This window comes from Xiphophorus maculatus, chromosome 23 (assembly GCF_002775205.1).
Source record: "Xiphophorus maculatus strain JP 163 A chromosome 23, X_maculatus-5.0-male, whole genome shotgun sequence".
Lineage (NCBI taxonomy): Eukaryota > Metazoa > Chordata > Actinopteri > Cyprinodontiformes > Poeciliidae > Xiphophorus > Xiphophorus maculatus.
Window position 1 is genome coordinate 10,536,533 of NC_036465.1, and position 24,572 is coordinate 10,561,104.

A 24,572-nucleotide genomic window follows, 5' to 3' on the forward strand; every position below is an offset into this window, starting at 1 on the left:
AAGACACTAATGTTGCTGAGAACTAACCAGCCGTAAAAACACCAGGAGGTGGAATAAAAAAAAATTAAATCAGCACATTTTACACATTATTGTTGAGCAGGCAAACTTTGCATGGGTAAAAATTTATTACATCAATCTTAAAATGCAATAAATTAAATAATGAATGACCTCTCTGCCCCCCGAGGTAAAGATGTATAGAAAAAAAATACTATTGCTGTAGCATAATCTCAAACAACAATAAAAAAATCTGAAAATTGAAACTTTTAATTGCAGTACATTTATCCAGGAACAAATCAAATCAAAGGTTTGAGCTTAAAGAGAGAAATATTTGGTTCTTCCTATTTTCAGAATATCTCTAGGTCCCCAATATTCCTCCTATTTTATGCTCTATTCTCATTTTCTACATTGTGTTGATTCAGCCATACTTTGGAAAATTATTACTGTTAAAGAACTTAACCAAGACCCAAATTTACATTTTCTCTTACAGGTTTAATTCCACCTCCATTACCATTCTCCTCTCTGTGTATGGGAACAATGAAATGACCATTGGTTTGAAGGAATGGTATTTAAATTACATAAATGATATGCAGGGTTCCTACAAAAGTTTCATTGCAGAATACTTTTCCAGGCTCACATTTCTCTCCATTTTTTGTGGTTTTTAAAACATTCTGGACATTTGAAAACAAAATACTATCAAGATTCTGCTTCAATTGCCATCACCTGTAAGGTGCGGAAATAATAAAATTACAGATTGCTAAAATTGTCTTTTTGATTTTTACAGTGTTCTTCTAGTGGTTTTTTGGTATCTAGACTAAACAGGATGAGTCCAATTTCTAGATCTATTACTCTTAGACTGGTCAAATAAAAAATGTTGGAATTTTGAACATAAATATCCAAATTTGCTTTGCAATACATCCAAAGAATAACAGTTTTAGAGCTTGGTTTGAAGTTTTTAGAGTCAGGTTAAAAACAACAGGTCTAGAAACCAAACGGTAGTAAATTTACCCAAACTTGATTTTTGAATAAATCTGCATTCAGTCAGTAAGTTGAAAACAAAACAGTGATGATTAATAAAGCACTGGAATCAAGGTGTGTTGTTGCAAATGAAAGATAAAACGTGTCAATTTGGACTGAAATCAGTTCTGCATTATTAGAGTTTTATATTTCAGAAAATGGAAGAGGGAAAAAGAGGCTTAAAATTGAAAAACTTTTCTAAACCTATCCAGACATGAAAAATAATTAAAGGAAATTTCTTGCTTTCCACTAATTCATGTAGGAGCCCTGGATGACATATTTTTGCCACGAGAAAATAAAGAGTCGTGGACTGCTAATTAAAAGTTCTAGGAAACACTGATCAATTAAAAAAGTTAAAGTCCAGATGAAAAATTCTCAAGCTAAATTTATTTTGAAGAGATTGCTGCGGGTAATAATAATTATGTGACTTTATTAAAAAATTAATACAAAAATCCTAACTTGGGACTTTTTCCCCCTCTAAATAAATGCCTTTGAAATGAAGGTCAATTTTTCTAAATCACATAATCATGATTTTACTACTACAATAAAAAGATGAAAATTACAGACTTTTTACACATTTTGAGCCAAAAGATGTGAAGAACATTGCATATCTAAAACAAATTTTGCCAAATATTCAAAAGCTTCACATCTATTTTTTTTTTTACAAAGATTAAGAAAATTAGGACGTGCTTTAGGATGAAGTATGAGAACTGGATTTAAGAAAATTTTAAGAGACAACAGCCTCCAAAGTTATCTGTTGAGCACAGATTAAATGATCAGTTTCCTGTGGTGATAGTACTGTTTGCACAATCAGAAACTGAGTGCTTATACTGCCAGATACACCACGGCTGATGAGAGGCTAACAAGCTGTCAATACATGCTGATAAAGTTTTATTGCAAATCCAGGATACTGCGGCAAAACACCTTGTGGACCCGGCCAGGTCGAGGTATCCAATTTCAGTGCATTCGACTTCATTTTATCCGTTCGCCTCATCTTTTTCATAAACACACCCGGAGAGAGAGAAAAAGAGAGAGAGCGAGAGAGAGACGCATGTTGGAAAGGTAATTACTCTAGAAGCAGAAAGGAAAAACGCAGCCTTAATGGATTCTCTTCTTCTAAACGCCAGTCGATCATAATTTCCATTACTGAAGAAAGACAGCTGAGAGAGGACATCTGACAAACACCACAGTCGATTTAGTGCCACTTTACTTTTATCAAATCTAAATTTAACAGATACCTGGAAAAGCATTGCTTATTATTCTGTAAGATACAGAAGTAAAACTGCTGGCTTCATTAGGTGAACTGGAAAAACTTTCAGTTTCCTTTCAGGTTCCAAAGTCCAAATTATGAATTACTGCTGAAACTTTTAGAGCATCTATGAAATGGTGACAAAACGGTACATGTTGTTTTCAAGAATACATTTGAAAAAGCAAATGAATGAGAAAAATCAGCATTTTTTCCAAAATGTTGATTGATAAAACATTTCCTATTTGTATTAGCTGTTATCAGTGAGAAGCCACATAAACAGGGAGAACGTGCAAAGTCAGAAATGGGATTCAGCTCAGGACTTTCTTGTTGCAAGGCAACGGTGCTGTTTTATGTAGACCTACACAAACAAATCAATAAAATCCAACGGTTTTAATAAAACCAAATAAAAGAAAGGTTGGCATACAGACTAAAATGAATCAATGTTCCACACAGAAACTAAATGCTGCTTCTCCATGTTTGGCTCTGGTTCTGGGGATGCAGAACCGGAACCAGAAGACCTGAGAGGAGTGGAAAGTTGATACAACAACAGCAGCAGATCTTTAATGTATTGTGGTGCTAAGCCATTTAGTGATTTATAAACTAACAACAGTATTTTAAAATCTGTTCTCTGATCTACAGGAAGCCCATGTAGGGACTTTAAAACTGGTGTGATGTGCTCCAGCTTCCTGGTTTTAGTCAGAATGTGCGCAGCAGCATTCCGTCTGGTTGACTTTCTTGGAATCAATGTGAAGACACTGTTGCAGTAATCAATGCAACTAAAGATAAACACATGGGTGAATTTCTCTAGATCTTACTGAGACATGAGTCTTTAATCCTAGAAATGTTCTCCAGGTGGTAGAAGGCCGACTTTGTAACTGTCAAGGTTCAGGTTTGAGTCCATCACTACACCCAGATTTCAGGCCTGATCACTACTTCATGCTGACTCATGATTATTGATAAACAACCTTTTCTGTGAATAGTAACTCAGGAGGAGCTACAGAGATCTACAACTCAGGTTGGAGAACTTGTTTTCATGGTTTGTTAAATTAGTAATCCATCATTCTCACAGTGAACATGGTGGCAGTTTCATTATATGGGCATGAGATATTTTGCAAAAGTTAATAAAAATGTCTTTTAATGAGAATACAGAGAGGGATATGCCACATGGGTCGATTCAGACTGAGGTAGGTGGATGAAAAACAGTCATCTCAAAATTGTATTTGTAGGAATTAAAATCCTATTACAAAGACTTCAAAGTTATGCAATCCTCTGTCGGTCTTTCAAATTATATTCTCATGAAATATACAGAAATGTGAGGAATGAATATTTTTGCAAGGCATCGATTTTCCGGTTATCTGCACACATCAAATTCATCTCTTGCTTACATTTTTACTCCATCTATGGAGCTGCTGAATGCCTCCTGTAATTATTTTGCTTCCTGTTTTCCCTGCCTGTCTAATCTATTAATGTGCATCTTTCTCACAGGTTGTTCGATTTCTAAACATCAGAGAAGACAGCAGGAAAAACCTTCAGCATTGAATCCTTTTGTATTTAATGGATTTATCAAAGCTTATAATAACGGCTTAGATGGGCTGTAATTTGAAAAATGAGAGAATGAAGTAGCTCTCCATTACGATGTGGTGCAGCGCTTAAAAGATGAGACTCAAAACCTTTTAGAAAGGAAAAGAATTAAAAATTGACCAAAAACTGTTTGATTTGCAAGGTTTTTTCCCCAAGTATGTCTATGCAAGCCTTTTAAAATAGCAGCACCCACTAACACTTAGTTTTCAATCAGAGAAAAGCAAGCAAAAACAAAGTCCTTGGTCATAAAGTGGTAATTTAAAAGTGGGTTTAAATCATTGCTGGACATCAGGATGGTTAGTTTATGAAGAACTACCTTTTGCATGCCTTGCAGAGCCTGCTGCAGGAAGCTGAGCTGCTGTGAATGAGTGCTATCCTCCTCGCTGTGGACTGGCTGGTTCTTTCCCTGCTCCTGTTTGAGCAGCTCCACTTCGTTCCTGTAGGCGTCCAGCTGGCAGCGTAGCGAGTCGTTCTCCTCCTTTAAGGCTTCTGCTTGGGAAACACCTACAGACATAAAGACACACAACACATATTTTTTAAATGTGCTGAGTGTTATGGGACTAATCAATTTGGTTACAGTGTAAATAAACAGCTTTTAATGGTTTTTATGCTTTGCACTGTGAATAAAAACTAAAAACCTGAAAGTTGGATAGTAACATTCACAGTAAATTTCTTTACTCTCTTGGGTGTTTGCAGGTATAGAAGGTGAGACAATATTTTATGACAGTACATCCTGAAAGCCAGAATAACAACAAATCTATTTGATAGATGCTTGCTAATAGAAGCCTCTCAGCTTATTCCCAAAGTGCAGAGTGCAGAGTCAGAAAAAGATCTTGTGTTTATTTATAAAACCGGTTACACTCAGGAACCGGAAAACTTCTAACAGCTTTTTTCCACTTAATTCTTTTGTGTCGTCCCTAAAGACAACACAGTGTAAGTTACTGCTACAACGCACCTTTTATTGGGATCAGAAGGACATTTTCCCACCTGAATTAAAATGACAAAAGACTGACAAATAAGTATGTGACAAAGAAAGAAAGAACTTGCGACAAACATTCTAGCATGTGAAGATTATGACTGGAAAAAAACAATTTTATCCGAATCTAGATCAACTATTTTACATTTTAATCCAAGATCATGACTTTTATTGTATTAAAAGTCATGTTTTTAAATGTTAAATGTTCCTGTCATTAACTGAATTAAAACACACAGTTGAAACCAGAATTTTATATATACTGAATAAAAAAAGGACACATAGTGGCATGGGCTGAATGAGGAAGCCATTAGTCCAGTAGAACATTGAAGACAAAGATCTTCATTTTTTAAATGTTTGACCATATTGACCATTGTTACATTTGGAGGAAGAACTGAGATGCTTGTACCATCCTAAATGTGAAGTATGAGTGGGGGTGGGGGGGGCAGCATCATTTTGTGAGTGTGTTGTGCTGTAGGAGGAACTGGTGCACTTAAACCCAAGCAAATTACTGAGAAGCTTGTAAAAGTAAACCCAGAAGATTTGACCCAAATCATGAAGTTTAAAGGCGATGCTACAAAATACTGAGGTAAAGTATTGAGGTAAAGGTATGTAAACTTCTGATTTGAAGAGAATACAATAAATATGTCACAGATTCTTTCGCTCTCTCATTATTGTGACATTTATCAAATATAAATAATTTAGGTAATTCTAACTAACCTAAACCAGGAGATTTAACTTCAGACAGTGATAATTTAAAAAAACTTTTTATTCAGTGTATGCATTCTTCTGCATACATGACCAAAACATGCAAATGACAGATTCAACAAATAAACTCTGCCTCACACCACATCTGGTATTTTATATCATAAAATGTGTAAAAAACATGAATTCTTTATCTATGGATCAATTAAGACAAAAATAAATCCACATGCCCGCTTCAGTTTCCAGGTAAGCGACTTATTTCTCTGAAAAATAACATCTTTCAAAGAAAATCCTGATGTAGTTTGTACACAAGCCAAGGACAGCCATGTCTGCAATTAACGCTGTATATTTGATTTCTTTCATTTGCTACCTTGCATGATTTTCATGTCAAGACACCAGAGTTGGTCTATTTCCATTATCCTGAGAATTTGGGCTCTTGTTCAGTCGGAATATTGGCGCACTCAAGAAAACAAGCTGCATTTTTGTGATCGTGAGAGAATCATGGGGTGAAAATAAAACGATTCTTCAGTTCTAACCAGCAGCTTAGCATTAATTTATCCTTTAACAAGTACTGGCTCAAAGCCCAAAAGCTCAACATTTCTGTCAAAGCAGTTGAGAGACACTGAAACTTGACTTTCTATTTCTCATGCTTACATTGGATGCATTTTAATGTGAGATACACTGAACAACAGACATATGGATCCTTCATTGGCAGAAAAATACAGATGACTTTTTCTGTATATAAAATATAAAAGCTCACATGCAGCAGCTTTTCACTTTCAATAAAAGCTGTTAAAAGATTTTCATAAGGTTGAAATTCATTCAAATTTCTAATTTGATTAAGCGAATAAACAATGCAACAATATCTATTGTGCAAACAACAAGCACAATAGATAATAAATGTGCTTCACATGTGCCAAAATGCATTTAATTTATTCTTGTCTATAATCTTAATGTTCCAAAGACTCATTTTGCCCTCATTCCAGCTAAATAAAATAAAGAACTGAAAGACATAAGAAAAATAGATCAATTGATACTTTTTGAGTCATAGTGTTGATGACATTTAATGAGAAAAATTGGGGAAAAAAACAATTAAACCTGCTTCTGTTAAGATTTTTACTTAAATCCTAAATTAAAAAGTTAATTATCATTTTTAGAAAAAGGTTTAAAGAGACACTTGTGGCTCCGCAGGTTGACGGTTGCGGTTTGTTTTAGACAAACATATGGGGACTGTCAAAGGAGTTTGTGTTTCTTTGCTGGATGTTTCTTGATGTGAAATTTTCAGCTTGAAAAACCAGTGAAAATGAAAATAATTATTTTGTATCATTTGGGATTTTGAGAAAATCTCTAATTATGTTAAGAAATTACTTTTATTAATCAAAATGACTAAAAATGGATATCCCAGATCAGAGGTCTTTAACTCTAGTACTGCAGTGTCTCTGTCCTGCAAACTTCTGCAAAAGCCTTATCATTAATTATTGATTTTATTCAGGTGTGTTATAGCAGGGAGGCATCCTAAAGCTGCAGGTCAGTGGCACTCTTGGACTGGAGTTGCAGACTCCTGTCCTAGATTGTTCTTTAAAGAAACTAAACCTTGTTATCTCAAAAAGTGACATTTGCATTCAAAATATTTGTGTTCCCAATCTCCCAGTACAATTTGCCTCATTAGAAGTCTTTAGTGGTGTCTGGATTCATGCCATATCTGATAAATCAAACACCAGGAACGTGTTGACAATGACTGGAAAGTGTAATAATCCCAGAATATTCTGTCCAATAACTCTCTGCTGGATATTTGACCTGACCTGTAGTGCAGAGGCGGCAGACAGAGGGAGGCTTCATTATTGTGAGACCTGCCCGGCACCTGAGACGTCCAGCACTATCAGCTCGCTCGCCTTCTTTAGAGAAGAAGCTTTAAAAAAAGAAAAAAGCTAATTCGCTGTCTGAACAGGAGATAATCCTCATCCTATCTCTGTGTGTGTATATAAAAGGGTATCTTATTAGGGTTTGTGTAGGTGTTCATGAGAGCTGCCAGCAGTCTATCATCAAGGACCATTGGCAGTGTTAATGAACTCTTGCTGGGCGAGTGTGCGTGTCCAGATGGAGCTTGTGTGTGCTTCTCTTCCAGCAAAATGAAGGTTTGAGGTGAAAAGGGTATTGATCTGAGAGCCTCATCAGCTTGGCGAGAGGAGATGTCAACCGCGTGGCCAGATTCGGTTACATAACCAGCAGTGCTATCGACCCGCAGGAATGCACGCACACGCCTCCGGGCGCACATCCGCCAACAATAACCGGCGGTCCGTCTTTCTATTCCGCACATGGCTCAGACGCGAAGCTTCGATTCGCTTTGAAGAGGCTGCAGTCATAACACAGGTGTTTCCAGCAGGGCTTGTTGACGTGTAAACATTCATTCTTAAAGGTTAGAGAGGAAAAAGGGGGCTTAACACTTCAGCCTGTTAACACAAATATCAGGACGTGTCACATTAACACCCGTCACCTCCGCCGATCCTGTGGAATCGAGCGAAATGACAAGACTGACAGAAGCACTAATCCCTGATAGCTAAATAGAAAGGTTGCAAATGAGCAGACTGCAGCGTTTACATTTATTTGCATGGCAATTAGAGATGCTGTCATATTGGCAAATGGCAGAGATCGGAATAATGAACAGGGAGGAAGAGTATATGAGGAGAGCTTTGCATAAGGAACAGCTGACAGCGACCTTACACATGGCGCTGAGTGGTTTCTTCAAGCTGCACCTGGTGACTACTCAGGTTATTGTTATGGGGCTTGAGAAATAAGCAACACCATTAGCTTTAGGTGCTTCAACACACACAAATAGACTCCTCTGAGGTAAAAAACTGATTATTATCACCCTTATAATCTGAAATATCTCTGTGTCTCTGTGTATATTTTTGCTGGAGTGAGGCGTGATGTACTTTGAACCTGTTTCTTTATTCGTGTAGAGCTGTAGGAAGGCTGTCAGATGTTTAGAGGATGATCACTGTCATTCCAGTCAAACACAACCATCTCCCTCAGTTATTTAACAATCGATGCGTTCGTCCTCAGGAGATCTCGATTGGTAGATTTCCTGTCAAGATGACAACAGCGCTGAGCTGCAGATACGCACATGCATATGCATACCTGAGTCCTCAGAGTCTTTGCTGTCAGGAACGTCCTCCATATCATCGTCAGACATTTCCATCTCCTCTTCTCGCCTGATGCCCATCAGCTGCTCGTTGTGCATGTTTCTGATCTCCTGTGAAACACAGCGAAGGGAGCGGTGGGTGAGAACTGCCAAGACTCATGAGGACTTTTAAGGAGGTGCTGAACTTGACCGGGTGCAATCATCAGGAAAGAGTCCTCTTCTATAGTTAATGTGGAGAATAAGTTATGAGGAATATTTTAACACGTCAGAGTAGGATGAAGGAGGATGAAGCTGAATGGAGATGAAATGCTTCAAAACTACGGAGCTGCTTCTCTTTTTACAGCTCAGACTGCAAATGAGACAACATGGGTTTAAACTTTATGACAAAATAGAGTCTGAAAGTTCAATATACTCTATTAGCAATACATTTTTGGGAAGTGAAAGGAAAATGGTAAACGGATTTCAAACTTTTTTACATTTAAGATAAAAAATGTATGGCATGCATTTCTATTCAACTTGCTGTAACAATACTTAATTGAGACAAATTTTGTCTTTTGCATAAATAGAGATTGAAAATTTTGCCCATTCATCTTTGTGAAATACTTCAAGTTCAGTTAAATTAAGTAGTTAGCAAACCTTATGATAAATTATTAATTGGATTTAGGTGATCAGTCTTAAGTTTTAAGCCTTTTGAAGCATCAAACTGGGTTTCCCTCAGGATAACTTTGATCAAAGCATCTCCAAAGCATGCTGCTGCCACCACCACAATACACAACAGAGATGATGTCTTCAGGGTGATGCAAAGTGTTTATTTTTCTGTCAAACAAGTTTTTGCTTGTGTTTAGAGCACATCCTTTGACAAGTGTGTTCTGTCCCCTCTTTGCTTTGTGGTAAACTTTAAACATAAACTCTTAGAGCTTTCTTCTTGCCAACTTTACATAAAGACAATCTGTAGATCTCTGAAGTTTCTGGAAAGTTAGCGCTGCCTGTTTGGCTCCTTCTTTTGTCAATTTTAATGCCTGCCCTATTAAATAAGGAGGTTTGCTATGAAAACTTTTCGGATGGTGGATTGAACAGAGCTCTGCGAGATGTTCAAAGTTTAGGTTTTAAAAGCTAAAACTCAATTTTAAACATCTCTACAACTTCATCTCGACCCAGTCTGCTGTGTTACTTGGTTTCATTATGACGTTTGTTTACTAATGCTCTCTAACAAACCTCTGAGGCCTTCACAAAACATCTGGATTTGTACTGAGATGAAATTGCACACAGATTCACTTAATTAACTAAATAAGAACCTTCTGAGGGCAGCTGGATTTTATTTTGGGTATATTAAACAATAAAAGTGGCTTAATATAGAACACTTAATAGATTTTAATTAGTAAATAACAATAAAAACCACATATTCCTTTCCTTCCCACACTATTATGCACTACTTTGTGTTGAGCAATTACATACAATCTGCATAAAATGCTTTAAAGCCTGTGACTGCATTGTGACAGAATGTGCAAAAGTTTGAAACTTTTGTAGGGCATCGTACATTTAACAAAATTTGGAAAGATAAAAGACACGTAAATTTAAACAAATACTGTGATTTCTCTAAAATTACTTACTGTAGTAAATAAGAAATGAAACAAAAAATTTTGCTTTTGTGGCCGCTATCACACTTTAGGTAAAAATATGTTGTCATTGTGCTGAGATCAAGAAAATTTATAAAGACTCTCAGTAAATAGCTGCTGCATCTCCAGCTAAGGATAAGAGAGATTCCTACTTAAACTGATTGAAATCACACTGCTGTGAAAAAAAGTCAAGTGACACAGCTAATTTATTCAGAGCGGCCACCATCAAAACTAAAGCTGCAAAGATTTAACAAAGCATTTTAAAAGTGTAAAAACTGACTTGTTTTCATCCAAGAAATTAACTAGTTTTTCCACAAAATGACTAAAAAAAATATTATTTTTAAACAGCTGTGTTAAAGCAGACTGTCCTGCTATTGCAGATTTTTAAGCAGCATTCTCATTTAATTTCCAACAACAACAACAACAAAAATCAGAGGAATGTTGAAAAGCTTCAAGTGAATTCTATAAGACTGAAAACTGAAACAAAAATATATTTTTTGCTAAAGGTAGCAGAGAGTATCTCAACCATCTGTCAGCTGACGTCACCAACCAAAGCTCATGGAAGAAGTCACACAGGTAACTCCACACACACTAGCACATGAAGAAACAACCCACTGGTGGGCATGAAGCCCACTGACAGGAGGCGGCAGCTGTTGTCTGACTGAGGAGCAGAGCTGAATCTATTCAACTCTGCTGCCTTTTCTTCCTCCCTGCCACAGAATCTGAATGAAGTAACACACTTCCTGTCGTGGCCTGTCTTCGCTCTGACCAAAGGCTTCCAGTATTGGAACCTCCAAGTCTGATTTACTGTGGAAACAGGGTTGCATCAGGCCATATTTTGCAAGTTAAAGAGTAATTTGTTGTGATGTAACACACATGTGAGGCCACATGTAGCTTTTTCACACCTTAAACCAATTCCTACGGTTTTCTGACCTTCGAATGTATGGTTGCATCTTGTAGCTCTTACTGTATTACCTCCTCATATTTAACCACAGGCTTTCAGTTCTGAGGAGGCTGAGTGCTCAGAAATAAATGACAGAGAGCAGAAGTAAAGTAGCTGCTGAAGAAATTCGAGCTCTGGTGAGACCTAGATACAGAAGGCTTGTAATAAGATGGCAAAATACAGCAGGAGGGCAAATAAATATGGAGCCGTAAGCCATCAGCACACAGAATCTGGCAAAAGTATTCACACTTTTTCATTTTATGACTAAAAACTTCTTTGTATTTTACTGAGATTTGATGTGATAGAACACAAAAATCCTGATTTTATTTATTTATTTATTTTTTTTACAGATAAACATGTTGAAAGTGTGGTGTACATTTTAGATTTAGTATCCTTACTTACATATGTCTTTCCAAATGTAGTTGGTAACACATTCACTTAGTGTAGTGTTTATATTGCTACTGTTTGTGTGTTTTTAATTCAGTCTCTTTTAAAGCAAGTTATTGCCATTTCCCCAAAGATTGTCAGTCTTCAACCAGGCCACAATTATATATACAAAAATTATTCTTAATTTTTTTCAGAATAGTTAAGTAAAAGTGGCAACATTTTATAACATAATCCTGAAAGGAAACCTATTAAAAGCGACAAAAGACTTGAGACTGGTATAGATGTTTGCCGTACAGAAGGAAAATGGCCCTAAACGTACATCTAAAGCTGCTATTTATGCATTATAATGGCCCAGTCAAAGTCCAGACCTAGTCATAGTCATTTTGCGTCCAATTTGTCTGAGGTTTAACTCAAAGAAGAATGGGCAAAACAATCAACTAAAAATGTCATTTGTAATAAATTGAAGAAAATAACATGTATTTTCATTCTACAAAGCAAACATAAGCTACTTTATGTTGATCTAAAATTTAACATAAAGGGTATAGAAGAGGTACTCAACATTCATCACTCATCCTCCCGGCGTGTATGCAAACTGGCTTTCACACAAGCTTCTATTATTCAGCAACAGATGGAAGATAAAATTTCAGGTCGACTGTTTTGATACTACTGAGAATTACATCAACAGTTTTGCTTTTCATCACCTACCTTATAAAGAGAGGTTTTAGTACAGGATGATTGCTGCTTCTGCCATGTCAGATTCTGTTATTATTCTGCGTGCGCGACTTAATGTGCCCCTAAATTGCAGCTTGAATCTGTTTGTCGAGCTGAAGTTCAAAGAAACTTACCAATCGAAATATGATCATAAATGGTCCATTAGACCCCGGACTGCAACACACTCCAGACCCTCCATTACATACAAACCATCATGCCAATTAATGTTCCATTTGGGAGAGTAAGAACACGGCAAGCACACAGTAAATTACAAAGAAATGCTGCTTGAATAACAAAATTCACACACTTTCAGTTCTCAAGATGCTGTTCCTGACATTTTCCTGTAATCCTGGCATCCTCTGGTACAGGGAAAAGAGCTTGTACAGATTTACCTGTGTGCAGGACACCATTAGAGATGGAAACAAACTCACCCAGCAGCTTGTATTCCTTCAGAGGGGAGGTGGAGAGAGGTGAGGAGAAGAGAGGAAGAGGATGGGGGGAGATGTCTGGACCTCTGCAGTGAGCAGACACCTGTTCTGCTGTCTTTCTTGGTTAAAAGTACTTACTATATCACTGTTTTTCTGTATTTCTTCTTAAAACATTTTAATAAAGATTTCCTTTTCCATGCCATAATGTGGGACTAGTTAAAACATAATAAAGTTGTCAATGAAGCATGAAACAGAAAAGCAGAACGTCTACTTTTACATCTTTTACACGCACAACAGAATGAAACCAAAGTGTACCAACCTCGACTTGTTTGCGCCACATGTCCAAGTTCTTGCGCTGAGCTTTGGAGAAATGGTCCCATGCCTTTTGTTTGGAAGCAGCTTGGAATACAGACACAATCTGTTCAACTGTGGCGGGATGCAGGGAAGGAGCAGAGACCACCCAGAGACAGAGACAGAGAAAGACAGAGAGCAGTTGGGAGGGAGCAGAGGAGTGAGAAAGTGGAGTCAACTAGGCATCAGTACTCTGTGTGAGCATGTTTGTGTGTGTCATACATACCGTCTGATGCCATGGCATCGCCTTATGGAAAGATGTTCCAAGTCACATTTGACAATTTTGAGTAATCACACAGTCATTCATGTTAAATTAACGTGAAATTTTTCAGATCTCTGAAAGTCTTTGGCTTTCAGTCGCCTTTTAGCTCAGTTTTAGTCAACGATCTGACCATTTTCAGAGGAATTATTCACATTGTACCTTTCTTTGCTAGAGCATGACTTATGAATCATTTGGACATAAAAAAGGCTGCTAAACTGAAGGGATGTTTTATAAATGGGTGCTGGTCACCATGTGTGTTTACTATTTTTACACAAATACTTTGGATAGGAAAAGGTGCCACTGGATGTTTCTAGTAGGCCATGCGTCATTTCATACCAACCATTCATATCTTAGGATATAAATATAAAGATTCATATCTTTATATTCTCTTTGATAATATAAAGCCCTGCTAATAGTGCTTTAGTGTTTTTGCAGACTTTGAAAACATCGCCGCACTTAGCTTGCCCAAATTAATTTTTCCAGATAAAGTCTAATGAGCTAATTTACTTGGCAGTTTCATAAACTTTAAGTTGAATAACGTTTGACCTCTGTGTTGAAGTTTTGGTTACCAACTCTAAAAGAAATCTTCAAGTAGTTGGATGTTTATATTCCTGCTCTTTTTTTTTTGAAGAGGATAAAAACTGTTTACTCTGCAGTTGTTTCCTCTCCTCATATTCTCCACTCGTGATGTGGTGAATTCTGTACCCAGAATGCATTGCTGTAGAGCTACAGCCTGTAGTTCCAACGTAAACACTTAATAATCTACTAATATCCTGATGTGCTTTTTGACTGAAGCCCTAATGTGGTCGGTTAGGCAAAATCAGCAACAGTGTTAGCAATACACAACTATAAAACTAAAATCATGAGTGAAAGGTCTGTTGCAAAGAATCACTTCCTGAAGCGCAACGTAATACACTAAACTTCATTGAATTGTTTTGTAACTGGGACTGACTTGACTCAATATTTCTGTATATAAACTGCATCAGTTTGGTTTGCAAAGGGACTTGGGGTATTTGTTGTGAATTGGCACTAAATAAATAAACGGATGTGATTATTTTAATTTTATTCTCTCATATGACACCAGTCAAAGTACAGAGGTCTGCTTAAAACGAGTATGCTGCCAAAATAACTGTGTACAAATGTGAATCAAATGAATCTCAGCAGTCGTAAAGTCGGAGTAAAAATGCACTGAATGGACGTCACTGAGAAGCCACTGTAAGACTTTGAATGTGGGCCAGAACCAGACTTAATGGAAAGGTGGTGTAATGTTGTAAAAAACCTTTACAACATAATACACTGAAATCAAATCAGTTTTATGATTATTCTTCATTTTAAATGTAATTTTTAGGTAAAGCTACCACCAGTCCAAATATATGTGTGTGTAAATATATGTGTGTGTGTATATATATATATATATATATATATATATATATAAAGAACTTAGGTGGTGGTTTAAAATTTATGCACAGCATTTCACATCCCAACTGTTAACTTTTATTATGTTTGCTCTACATTTGTTTCTCAACTATAAAACTGAAATGTTTTAGCAATTATTGTACATTAAAATAAACCAGGTGATGCCAAAATGATGAGTCCCACAGACAGATGGTCTTATGACCTGCACAGTGTGGAATGGGAGCAGTGCCAAGTACTGTTTCCTGAGGAATATAGGGTCACCACGGCCAGAATGTTTTATTTTGTGGGAAAAATAACTGTGAAACTGATAAATAGGAACTTTCTGACAAACAAAAAAGGTATGCAATATTAAATAAATTAATTACTGCAAACATGCCAGCATTACAGCTACACATAGGAACAAAGCTTACAAAAACTGCAGCCAGTTGTTTTATTACAGGATACTGAGTCCATATGAGAGTGTATCAAATTCTGGCAAACTGCCTTTAGATCCTTCGTGGCATAAGCCATGAGGATATGCCTGATTTTCCTCTCTGAAGCTTTTCACTGCGAGTTTGTTATTAGATTTGCTCAGAGACTGCCGGTGGCCAAAAATAACCCACTGTTCTTCTGCCAGCATTGACCACGGTGCAGCTCCACTGCAGAACAGGTCTCTTAAGAACCTTACCCAAGGACGCCTTCTTACTGCCGCATTACAGTCTTCCTGATTACATATCCCTCTGCAGAGGACCTTTTTCTTTTTCACAAAAAGGTAAGAGCACATCAGACAAGCTGCAGCTCTACAGATAGTGTAGAGAATTAAGCTTTGACTCAGCTGTAAGAGTTGTTTTAGGATAAAACTGAATGAGACACAAGCATCGACTCTAGGGCCACTGCAGACCCTACCTGTGCGGTGATCTGCAGCATAGTGTTGACTCTTCCTCCTATCAGCTTACACCTCTGTTTAAAGTGGTTGTAGAGAACTGCATGGGAGGTCTGTGCATTTCTGAGGTTCAAATATACACACACAAATCAATAAAACTGGTTCTGTATGAATACGTGTGTTTGCAGGGTGATGAGAGACAGAACAGCTCAGGAATCAATAGCATCTTCCCAGCACCCTGTAATTTTCTGAACAGAGTGATGATGAAGGCAAAGAGAGACACTGAGCACACAAAAAAAATCAACTTTCAGCTCCTAAGTGAGCTCCTATGCAGCTAGAAATATGGTGAGGCAGCATTTTTTTAAGTGCTAAAATAGAAATTCTTCTTCATTCAATGTAGAAAATATTAGAAGTGCATGTTTTCTCACTTGTTACAGCAAATATTATTAATATTGTTAAAAAGAATATGCCCTCTTGCAGATTTCAAATGATTTTGCTTTTAACTGTTACACTTAAACAGTTTGGATCATCAAACAAAAACTGTGTTTAAATCAAGATTTTATTATTAAGAAAAGAAAAGCCATCAAAGTCTTCCTGGCACTGTGAGCAAAAACAACCGCCATCAAGTGTTTTCATATTTTAAGGAAGAATTGCTTAAAAGTCGACAGACTGGAGGGTTTGAGCATGAACGCCCTTTTTAAGGACTTGCCACCACAGCTGGATGTATTTAACTCTGGCGTTTGACTAGGTCACTCCAAAACCTTCATGTATTTAATCTTTTAAACTACTCAAAGTGGACTAGCTGGTTTCAATTATGCTGCTGCATAACCCAGGTGCAGCTAAGGTCACAAACTGAATGGCAAACATTCTTCTTCTAGTTGAATTGTTGGTTCTTCAAATTACAGTGAATTATTTAAATCCTAAAGCTACAAAGTAGCCCCAGACTACATGATTACCATGAGATTTGATTGTCTTTATAATTTCCATTTTCTGAAATCAAGTGTTAGTTTTCTTTCAGAACTATAGAAGCATTCAAAAGCCTTGTGAAATATTCCTGTTTTACAAAGTTTCATAATTTTATCTAGATTACAAAAAAGAAAAAGAAGAAATCGGTAAGAGTGCATACACTTCTTTACAGTTCTGCAACTACATTTTTTAAAATTTGCATCCCATAAGAAGACCAGAACCAAAAAGAAGATAGCTCTACCCCTTTCAAGCCTGTAAACTAGATCCAGCAGGCCAGCTAAGATTTATAATGAAAAAGAACGGAAACACACCGAAGGGAAGGCAACACCGTGAATGGGAATGCGTTTCTACTGGTAGAAATAATCGAATATGGATAATACACACTCTGCCTCTCCATGATTATTTTAACTAATAATGCATGAAACATCGCCAACAACAACAGAAGATTGTCTGGATGTTTACATTTTGTTTAACATACTTGTGGTGGGATGAGTGGAGACTGAGCGCCGCAGGCTGTGGAGTAAACCAGCAGCTGCAGAGCTGAAGCTGTCAAAGGTGGGTGCTGCACAAGCATGGCTTTTTTTTTTAGCCCTATAAGAATGCAAAACAACTAAGCATGTACTAAATGTTTGTGTTTGGTCTTTATTGTACTCTAGAAAAAAAATGTGTTAAGCCACTTACTTCTTTCATCTGAAGGGAACCTTAACAATCGACTCCTGACGTCTTTCATGAATAATAAAATAACGTCAGATTTTTTGGCATTTTGAAAGTCAAAGGGATCAGAAACATTCATGAACGTCTGAGGGAGACAGGGATTTAACTTACCATTCTTTAATCAGCTATTAAGATTGTGGTAGCTCGTTTAAGGAAGAATACAATTAATGTACGGTAATTATAAATGTTAGCACATATACTCTCAGTGCTATGAACAATGTCATACTTACTTTTTCTGTGGATTTCAGCACTCCAGGCATAAAAGTCCTAATTTGGATTTTAAAATGACACCAAGCAAGCAAAAAAAAAAAAACATTTATCTGACCTGGATATCTACTGCACAAGCAGTATTTTTACTCTCTGGGCTTCATATGTAGGCATTTCACAGCCAAAAAAAACCTCAGTGTGTTGTATTTAGATTTTATGTGATAGACCAACACAGAGCAGAGGATAACTGAAGTCAAACTGGAGGTCCAACCTCAGATTGCTAAAGAAGAAAAGAAAGAAGAAAAGAAAGAGGCCAGTAAATGAGAGTTTTGTCTTTGAACAAAAAGGTGATGAATCAATCTCCAGCAGGATGATGGCTTATTACCACAAGATGCTTAAGTTACATTCCTAAAAGTGCTTAAGCAGTAATGTCGTTGGAAACCCTAGTTTCCAAATGTTTTTATAAATAGAAAAGTGAAAAGTGTGGGGTGTATTTGTATTCAAGCTGCTTTGGTCTAAATAAATGAAAGTCAATTAATTCACTTTAGATGCTTCTTGTTTAGTGCATAAATATCGCTTGTTTAATTTAATCTCTGATTAATACAGATCTTGTTGTGAGGATGGTTTTCTTTGTCAGAAACTCGGGAGCTTATCAGAGTTGATGGGAAGAAAATTAAAGATAAAAACAAGAAAATCCTGGAAGAAAAGCTATGGGACGACTAGGGTGGAGGTGTATCTGATCCTCAGCTGAGGTGGGAGAATTTGTCCAAACAAGAACTCAAACACAAATCTGGGCAAGGAAAACAAATGCTTAAAGAAACCCAAAGGATTTTCAAAGTAAAACATGGTGGTAGATGGTAGTCTGGTCGGATAAGCCCAACAACTTAACGATTATACTTTTCAGCAGAGAAATGGACTCTGATCAGAGTTGTTAGGAAGAGTGCAACAGACTTGAAACTAGGGAGAGTCTGGGGAGAGTCTAGGCCCACCAGCAGGAGCTGCAGAGCACTGGTTTAGCATATTCATGAATTAGAATGGCGTAGTCACAGGCCAAACCTGAATATAACTGGGAAGACTTAAGAACTGACGACCTCCACCCAAAATGACTTAGTTTGAGTATTTTCCAAAGATGAATGGGTTGAAGTTTCAGCTTCCGCATTTGGAAAGCTGGTTGGAGTCATACTCTTAACTAACCCCAAACCTCATAGTGAAAAGCGGTTGTACAATGAATCGTGCTGGTGGGGCTTAAAAAAAAAAGAAAGATACAAATGCAGATTTCCAAATGTTGTGTATATGAGGGGGAAAAAAGTCAAACCATGAATAATTTCCCCTTCCCTTCAAATTTATGGAATACTCTGTGTACTATCACATAAAATCCCCATAAAACACACTGAAGCCTCAAATTGAAATATGACAAACAATGAAAAAGTTAAAGGGCCAAGGCACTGCAGTAAGTGGTAAGAGGGACATTAAAGACTCACATTGAGCCACTATGCCAGCCAGCGCCGACTTGAACTTGTCCTTGGCCTCTTCCATCTCCTTTTCATGTTGACTCTTCTCGCCGATCAGCCGGCGGATGTGGCTGTTGGAGGACTGGATCATGGAGTAGAAGTTGTTGGCGTTCCTGCGGTTGACTTCGCCCCGTTCCAGCCAGGTCAGGAGCACGCGGACGGCCTCTGGAAACTTACCGTCGTCTGGAGGGAAAAAAAGGGGGGATGAAACGGAAGAAAGAAGTTAATTTTGGACATAATCTACAAGGCTTTACCGGACTCCTGCCCCTGTGGAAAATGACAATTAGGCATAAAACGCTGCTTTTCAAGCTCTTAGGACAAAATTATGAGTTGAGTGAATGAATACAAAAAAAAAGATGGCAAATTTCAGCTATATATTTTGCTAACAAAACAACATCGTGGACTAAAATGATAACTTGAAGGCAAAATAGGCTATAAAACCCATTTCTACTGCAGGTGGTCTATCATCATAGAGTGTAACTGAGTTTGGAGTACAGTAATACAAACTGGCAGTAAAAACAGCAAGATCTCTTTTCCCCTCTGGGTAAAAAAAAAAAAAAAGAAAAATCTACAGCAAATGACTGTGTTGCTCCCAACAGCAGCCTGGAGAGATCACAAACACATTCTTGGCTGAAACAGCACAGCGGCTGAGTTTATTCCTTGTTTTTGCTAAGGACGGGCAGCGGAGAGCTGGAAAAGACACATGCAGATAGCAGAGAAGCGGAAAGTCACAGCCGAGTTATCAGGCCACTGTGATTGAGACCTGGAAGTGCCACTGCTCATTAGAGAAACAAGTTTATTCAGGCAGAAAGTCGACAGAAAGCTGTAAAGAGGCAGAAAGGAAAGTTAAGGAGAGAAAACTGAAAACGGACGAAGGACACAAACCAGGAGCATGTTGTTGGGATCCACTCATACGGCGTTTAACAGAATCTGTTACAACAAATTCACACAGTCTGTTAAGGCTGGAAATGCTTTGTTGGACTCAAGGTTTCCTCCCATGTTATATTCATTTTGCAAAGAGTCACCATCTTGTACATTCACCCCGTTTCTAAGGGAGAACCCAGACACCCTGCAGAAGAAACTTATGTTAACAGCTTATATCCGTCATCTCGTTCTTTTGGTCAATACCCAAAGCACCATAGATAAAGGTTCGAAAGTGGATGGCCACGAAGGATGGATACAGAGAAAAAATAAAGGAAGGTCACAAAGAAGAAATGGAGGAAAGCAAAAAGAAAATGTAGTAGAAAGGAAGAACACAAGAAAGTAGACAAATAAGGAGCATAAGAATGCAAAGAATAATGAAGGGAAAGAAAGAATGAAGTACATGAAGAAAGAAAGAACAAAAGGAGAGAAGGAAGAAAACGAGGGAGAAAAGAAGGACACAAACAAGGGAAGAAGAAAGAAATGGCAGGGCGGGAAAGGAGGAAAGAAGGAATAATACAAAGAAGACAGACAGAAAGAACAGGACACAACATAAAGACAAAGGAATAGGAAAAAATGTCTCACATAAGACACATTTCCCAATTCTCTTTTTTCATTTTCCATACTTGTCCAGACTTGTAAAATATCTAAACCAGATTCTATGCTTTTCCAGATTGTGTAGAAACCCTGTTGCCTCGTCAGGTTAAGCCATTAAGCATCCTCCCCCCGTGATTCTCAGTTTCCAGTGTTTGTTCTCTAATATTTCACAGCTGAAGTCCCAACGGTTGCCAGCATCCATGTCCAGGTACCTTTGATTTTGTCTCCCAGCTGGCTGCACTCGTGCTCTGAATAGTGGACGATGGGAGGAGGGGACGGCGGCCGCAGGCGGTCCTCCTCCAACTTGCGCCTGTGACGCTCCTCTCGGGCCAACATGCGCTGGCGGCATTCCCACTCGTACAGGTCGTCTCTGGCCTGAGCAAAGTCAACGTGGAGCCGCCCGGTGTCCTTTTTGTCTGTGCTTGAGCCCAAACGGATTCGATATCCTAGGAAACATATGAGTTTGATTTAAAAATCAGAAAAACAAGAGAAGGAGATGAAAGAGAAATGCAGAGAGTCATTCTTTACCCCGCTTACATTTCCACTGTATCTATCAATGTAAAAACAGATTACTAGGGTTGAAGCAAAGAGACCTGGTGGGGAGGTAGTGCATTTATCAACCTGTAAGGGTTGAGCTGTGTGGAGGAATAAGTTAAAATTTCTCCACACTACGTTCCAGCATTTCTACGGTTCATATTTTAAATTTAGCTGGAAAGTGCATTTCCATAAAATGCCCAAAAACCCAACATGCAGATTGCAGTTCAGTCACAATTACTAGAAAGTCTCAAAAGGCAACTTTTTGAGCTCAAAGCAAAACAAGAACTTTTTAAAACGAAAAAGTAAAAAGCAAACCTCTAAATCAGAGACAAAATGCAAAAGCACTCAAAGATTAATTTTAAGTATTGTTAATAGATTTGATTGACAGAGAAAAATTGAATATTTGATAAAAAGAAATACAAAGAAGGGCTTTTATTTGCATCCATTGTGGAAATCTTCAAACTTTTGATGCTTTTATAACAAAAGTAAATCATGTTAAAGTGAACCGTTTATCATGATGTTTTAAAAACTAATTTAATTTGTAAAAAAAAAATATCTCAAGACTATTGATAAAAACAGATCAAATTTGCAGCCAATAATAAATAAATATATGATAAAAAGCAGAAAAATGGAGACCAAGAGCAATTGAAATTCAACATTCAGTTCCAATTGAACCCAGTTAGAATACAGTCTAGTCAACTTTAGTTCATAATGTCTATTGGTAAGCAGTTGTAAGTCAGCTCAGTTGAAAAGTTGCTGATAACAACCTTTTACCCCGAGCAAGCAGATGGCGACAGTGAAGAGAAATTACTCAATCTTACCAGGCAGAAGCATCCGGCAGAAACCAACCGAGTATGAGCCGCCATCTGCTGTTAATGCCTAATTGTTCTTATAGAAAAGAAAAACTGTAACTGTATCAACTGGTCAATACATAAGAGAGACTTAGAGGCCAATTACTTCTCTATAGGCTCAGTATTCCTCATTAACCCCTCTTTTCCTCTTAACTTCCCTCCTATATCTACTTTATCCCCCTTTCTCAATTTTCACTAATGACCGGTTGTGGACTGAAGTGAAACCTTGCTCCATTATGTGATCTAATTGGCTTAAATGATCCAAGTGTGTTTTATGAAAGAGATTACCAACACAAACCAGAAAAAGCAAAGAGCGAAAAAGTAAGGAGTTTCTCCTCCAGTCTGCTCTCACTGCCTCAGACTCTTAATCTACCCCTGCTTCAACATTTCATATGAGGAGGTGCTGGTGTGCTGGAGCTGCCGGAGTGTGTGTCATTGCTGGGTATTGTTGTTTGCACAGGCTCTCCTTGAGTGTGTGTGGGTGGGGGATTATTTATGGGGAAACTACACAGCTCTGACATCGCTCTAATATATGGACCTCTGCACCCACACCTCACTGTAAGAAGAGAGGCTGTTGAAATCAAGGGATCTCTCATTCAAACTCACTATCTCTCATGCGTTTGTGCGCGCACGCAATAATGCTGGGAATGTTTCTGAGAGGGCGGCTCATCCGAGTGGGCTTTTTTTGAAGCAGGAGCGAGTGGTCATCAGTTTGCACAGAGAGATTGAGGATCTCTGTTCTGTTCAGGCTGAAAATGAAGATGAGATAAAAAAAAAAAAAAACACACAAGGTGCAGCGGCCAGATAGTTGGAATGGATGCTTTTTAAAACCAAATAATTGCATTTTTCCTCATGAAACTCTGATTTCTCTCACTAGTTGAAAGTTATTTCAGTTATGATTTCATTTTTATTCCAGAGTGAACCTATATTAATATGTGCAACATGACATACATGGCTAAGTATTTGTCTCTATGAAGCAACTATTCATTTCCCTCATTACAGCTTTGAAAAGTCAGTTTTCGTGTTAATTCGGGATGAATCAGGACAACCTTCACAACTCCAAACAAAAGTCACAAGAGTTTAAAATATTTATGTTTACTTTTTAGAGGATTTCATGACTATCAAAACATTTGTTAGTCATGAAACTTTAAATTTACCATGAATTTTCTCTACACATACATTATATATTAAACACAGACTCAAACATCTTTATCCACCCTCAAATAATATTTGAATTTAACAAGATTTTGGCATTAGAACACCCGACTCTATCCAAGTTTCAACTATTACCAGAGCTGTCAATCATCCTCATGTACTCGCTGCTTACTGTGCTAATGACGGAGAAAAAACCATTACAGAAAAATCTTTTATCCTCCATCATCAGTGGTCATGTTAATTAGCAGCCTGAGCATTCACAACAAGCTATGCTCATAGCTCAGAGGGTCATTGACAGCGCTAAGACCCTCCTCCTGGGTCTGATTGGTTGTTTCTAGTTAGCACTGGAAGAAGGCAGAGGAGCTTGATTTTTTTTTCACAGATCTTCCATCTCATACCATACTTTCACATTTCAACAAATATATGTATAAAAAATTAAAAAATATATAAAACTGAAATATTGCATCTTTCAACCCTGACATCCATCCTGCTTAAAGTCTAGATAGTGTGATTAAAACCTGAATCTACTATGTTTGATATAAATGGTCAAAAATCTAATTACAATTATAGGCATGACATGAGCTTGTAATTTCCAACCTGTGACTCTAAACCTTGCTTTTGAAATACTAAAGTTCTTATTGTGTCATCGTTCAATCCTGGAAAAAAGGGGTTCAAATAGTGGTACATGTACATTTCTGACAAGCACTGTGCTCAATAAGCACTAAATTAGCACAACCAAGGTCTAACAGCTATGAGAGCTTACCAGACAAAAAGAGAGCTTTGTCCACTGTGGGCTCCTCTGCAAATCGGATGTGGCAGAAGTTCTTCTTGCTTTTGCGAATCGCTGTGATATCGCCACACTGTCCAAAGACCTCCATGATGAGCTGCTCTGTGGCGTTCTCCGGCAAACCGCCGACAAACACAGTCTTGCAGCCTGGAGGGCGTTCTCTTGTGGCAGGAGGAGGTAGGTCTGTTCAAAGTGGAAATATAAAGTCAGTGAATGTGGAAAATGTAATTTATGATGGATTTCTTCAGTGTGTGGTTCCTGGAGTGAGGCTTGAGCATTTCCAGGCAACTTCCTCAAATCTTTTTTTACAGGAAGTTGGATTTAAAGACAAATCCAACATGCACGCCACATAGAAAGAACCGATGCAACAAACTACCATCAGGCTTAAACTCAACAACCCAGATGCTGCTTTGTGAGTCACACAGAAATAAACAAATGCAAAGTTAGAATAAATAAACAAACTAATGTATTGCTGCCCATTGACAATCATGCAGAGATAATAAAAATGAAATACACAAACTGAAGCTGTTTGAGCAAAAGTGAAATCTAATTTTGAATGAGTTATGCTCTTTGAGAAGCTGAAAACAATATGCACCATGGCAGCAATTGTTTTCATTACTCATTTTGCCAATAGGCAGGGTGCCAGGTTGATTTTTATTTATTTTTTTTTACCTCAGATGTGATAA

General features: G+C 37.6%; 1 protein-coding gene across 4 annotated transcripts in view; it reads right to left on the reverse strand.

Annotated features, from left to right (window-relative positions):
- Positions 1-24,572, reverse strand: part of enox2 (ecto-NOX disulfide-thiol exchanger 2) — a 193,783-nt gene that overhangs the window by 14,913 nt on the left and 154,298 nt on the right. For all 4 annotated transcript variants that reach the window (XM_023328396.1, XM_023328395.1, XM_023328397.1 and 1 more), the window contains 6 exons: positions 23,863-24,069; positions 20,769-21,002; positions 19,009-19,221; positions 13,069-13,175; positions 8,661-8,775; positions 4,161-4,348 (listed from right to left, as the gene is read on the reverse strand). In XM_023328396.1, coding sequence (XP_023184164.1) covers positions 4,161-4,348; positions 8,661-8,775; positions 13,069-13,175; positions 19,009-19,221; positions 20,769-21,002; positions 23,863-24,069 — 1,064 coding nt within the window. The remainder of the gene's footprint in view (positions 1-4,160; positions 4,349-8,660; positions 8,776-13,068; positions 13,176-19,008; positions 19,222-20,768; positions 21,003-23,862; positions 24,070-24,572) is intronic.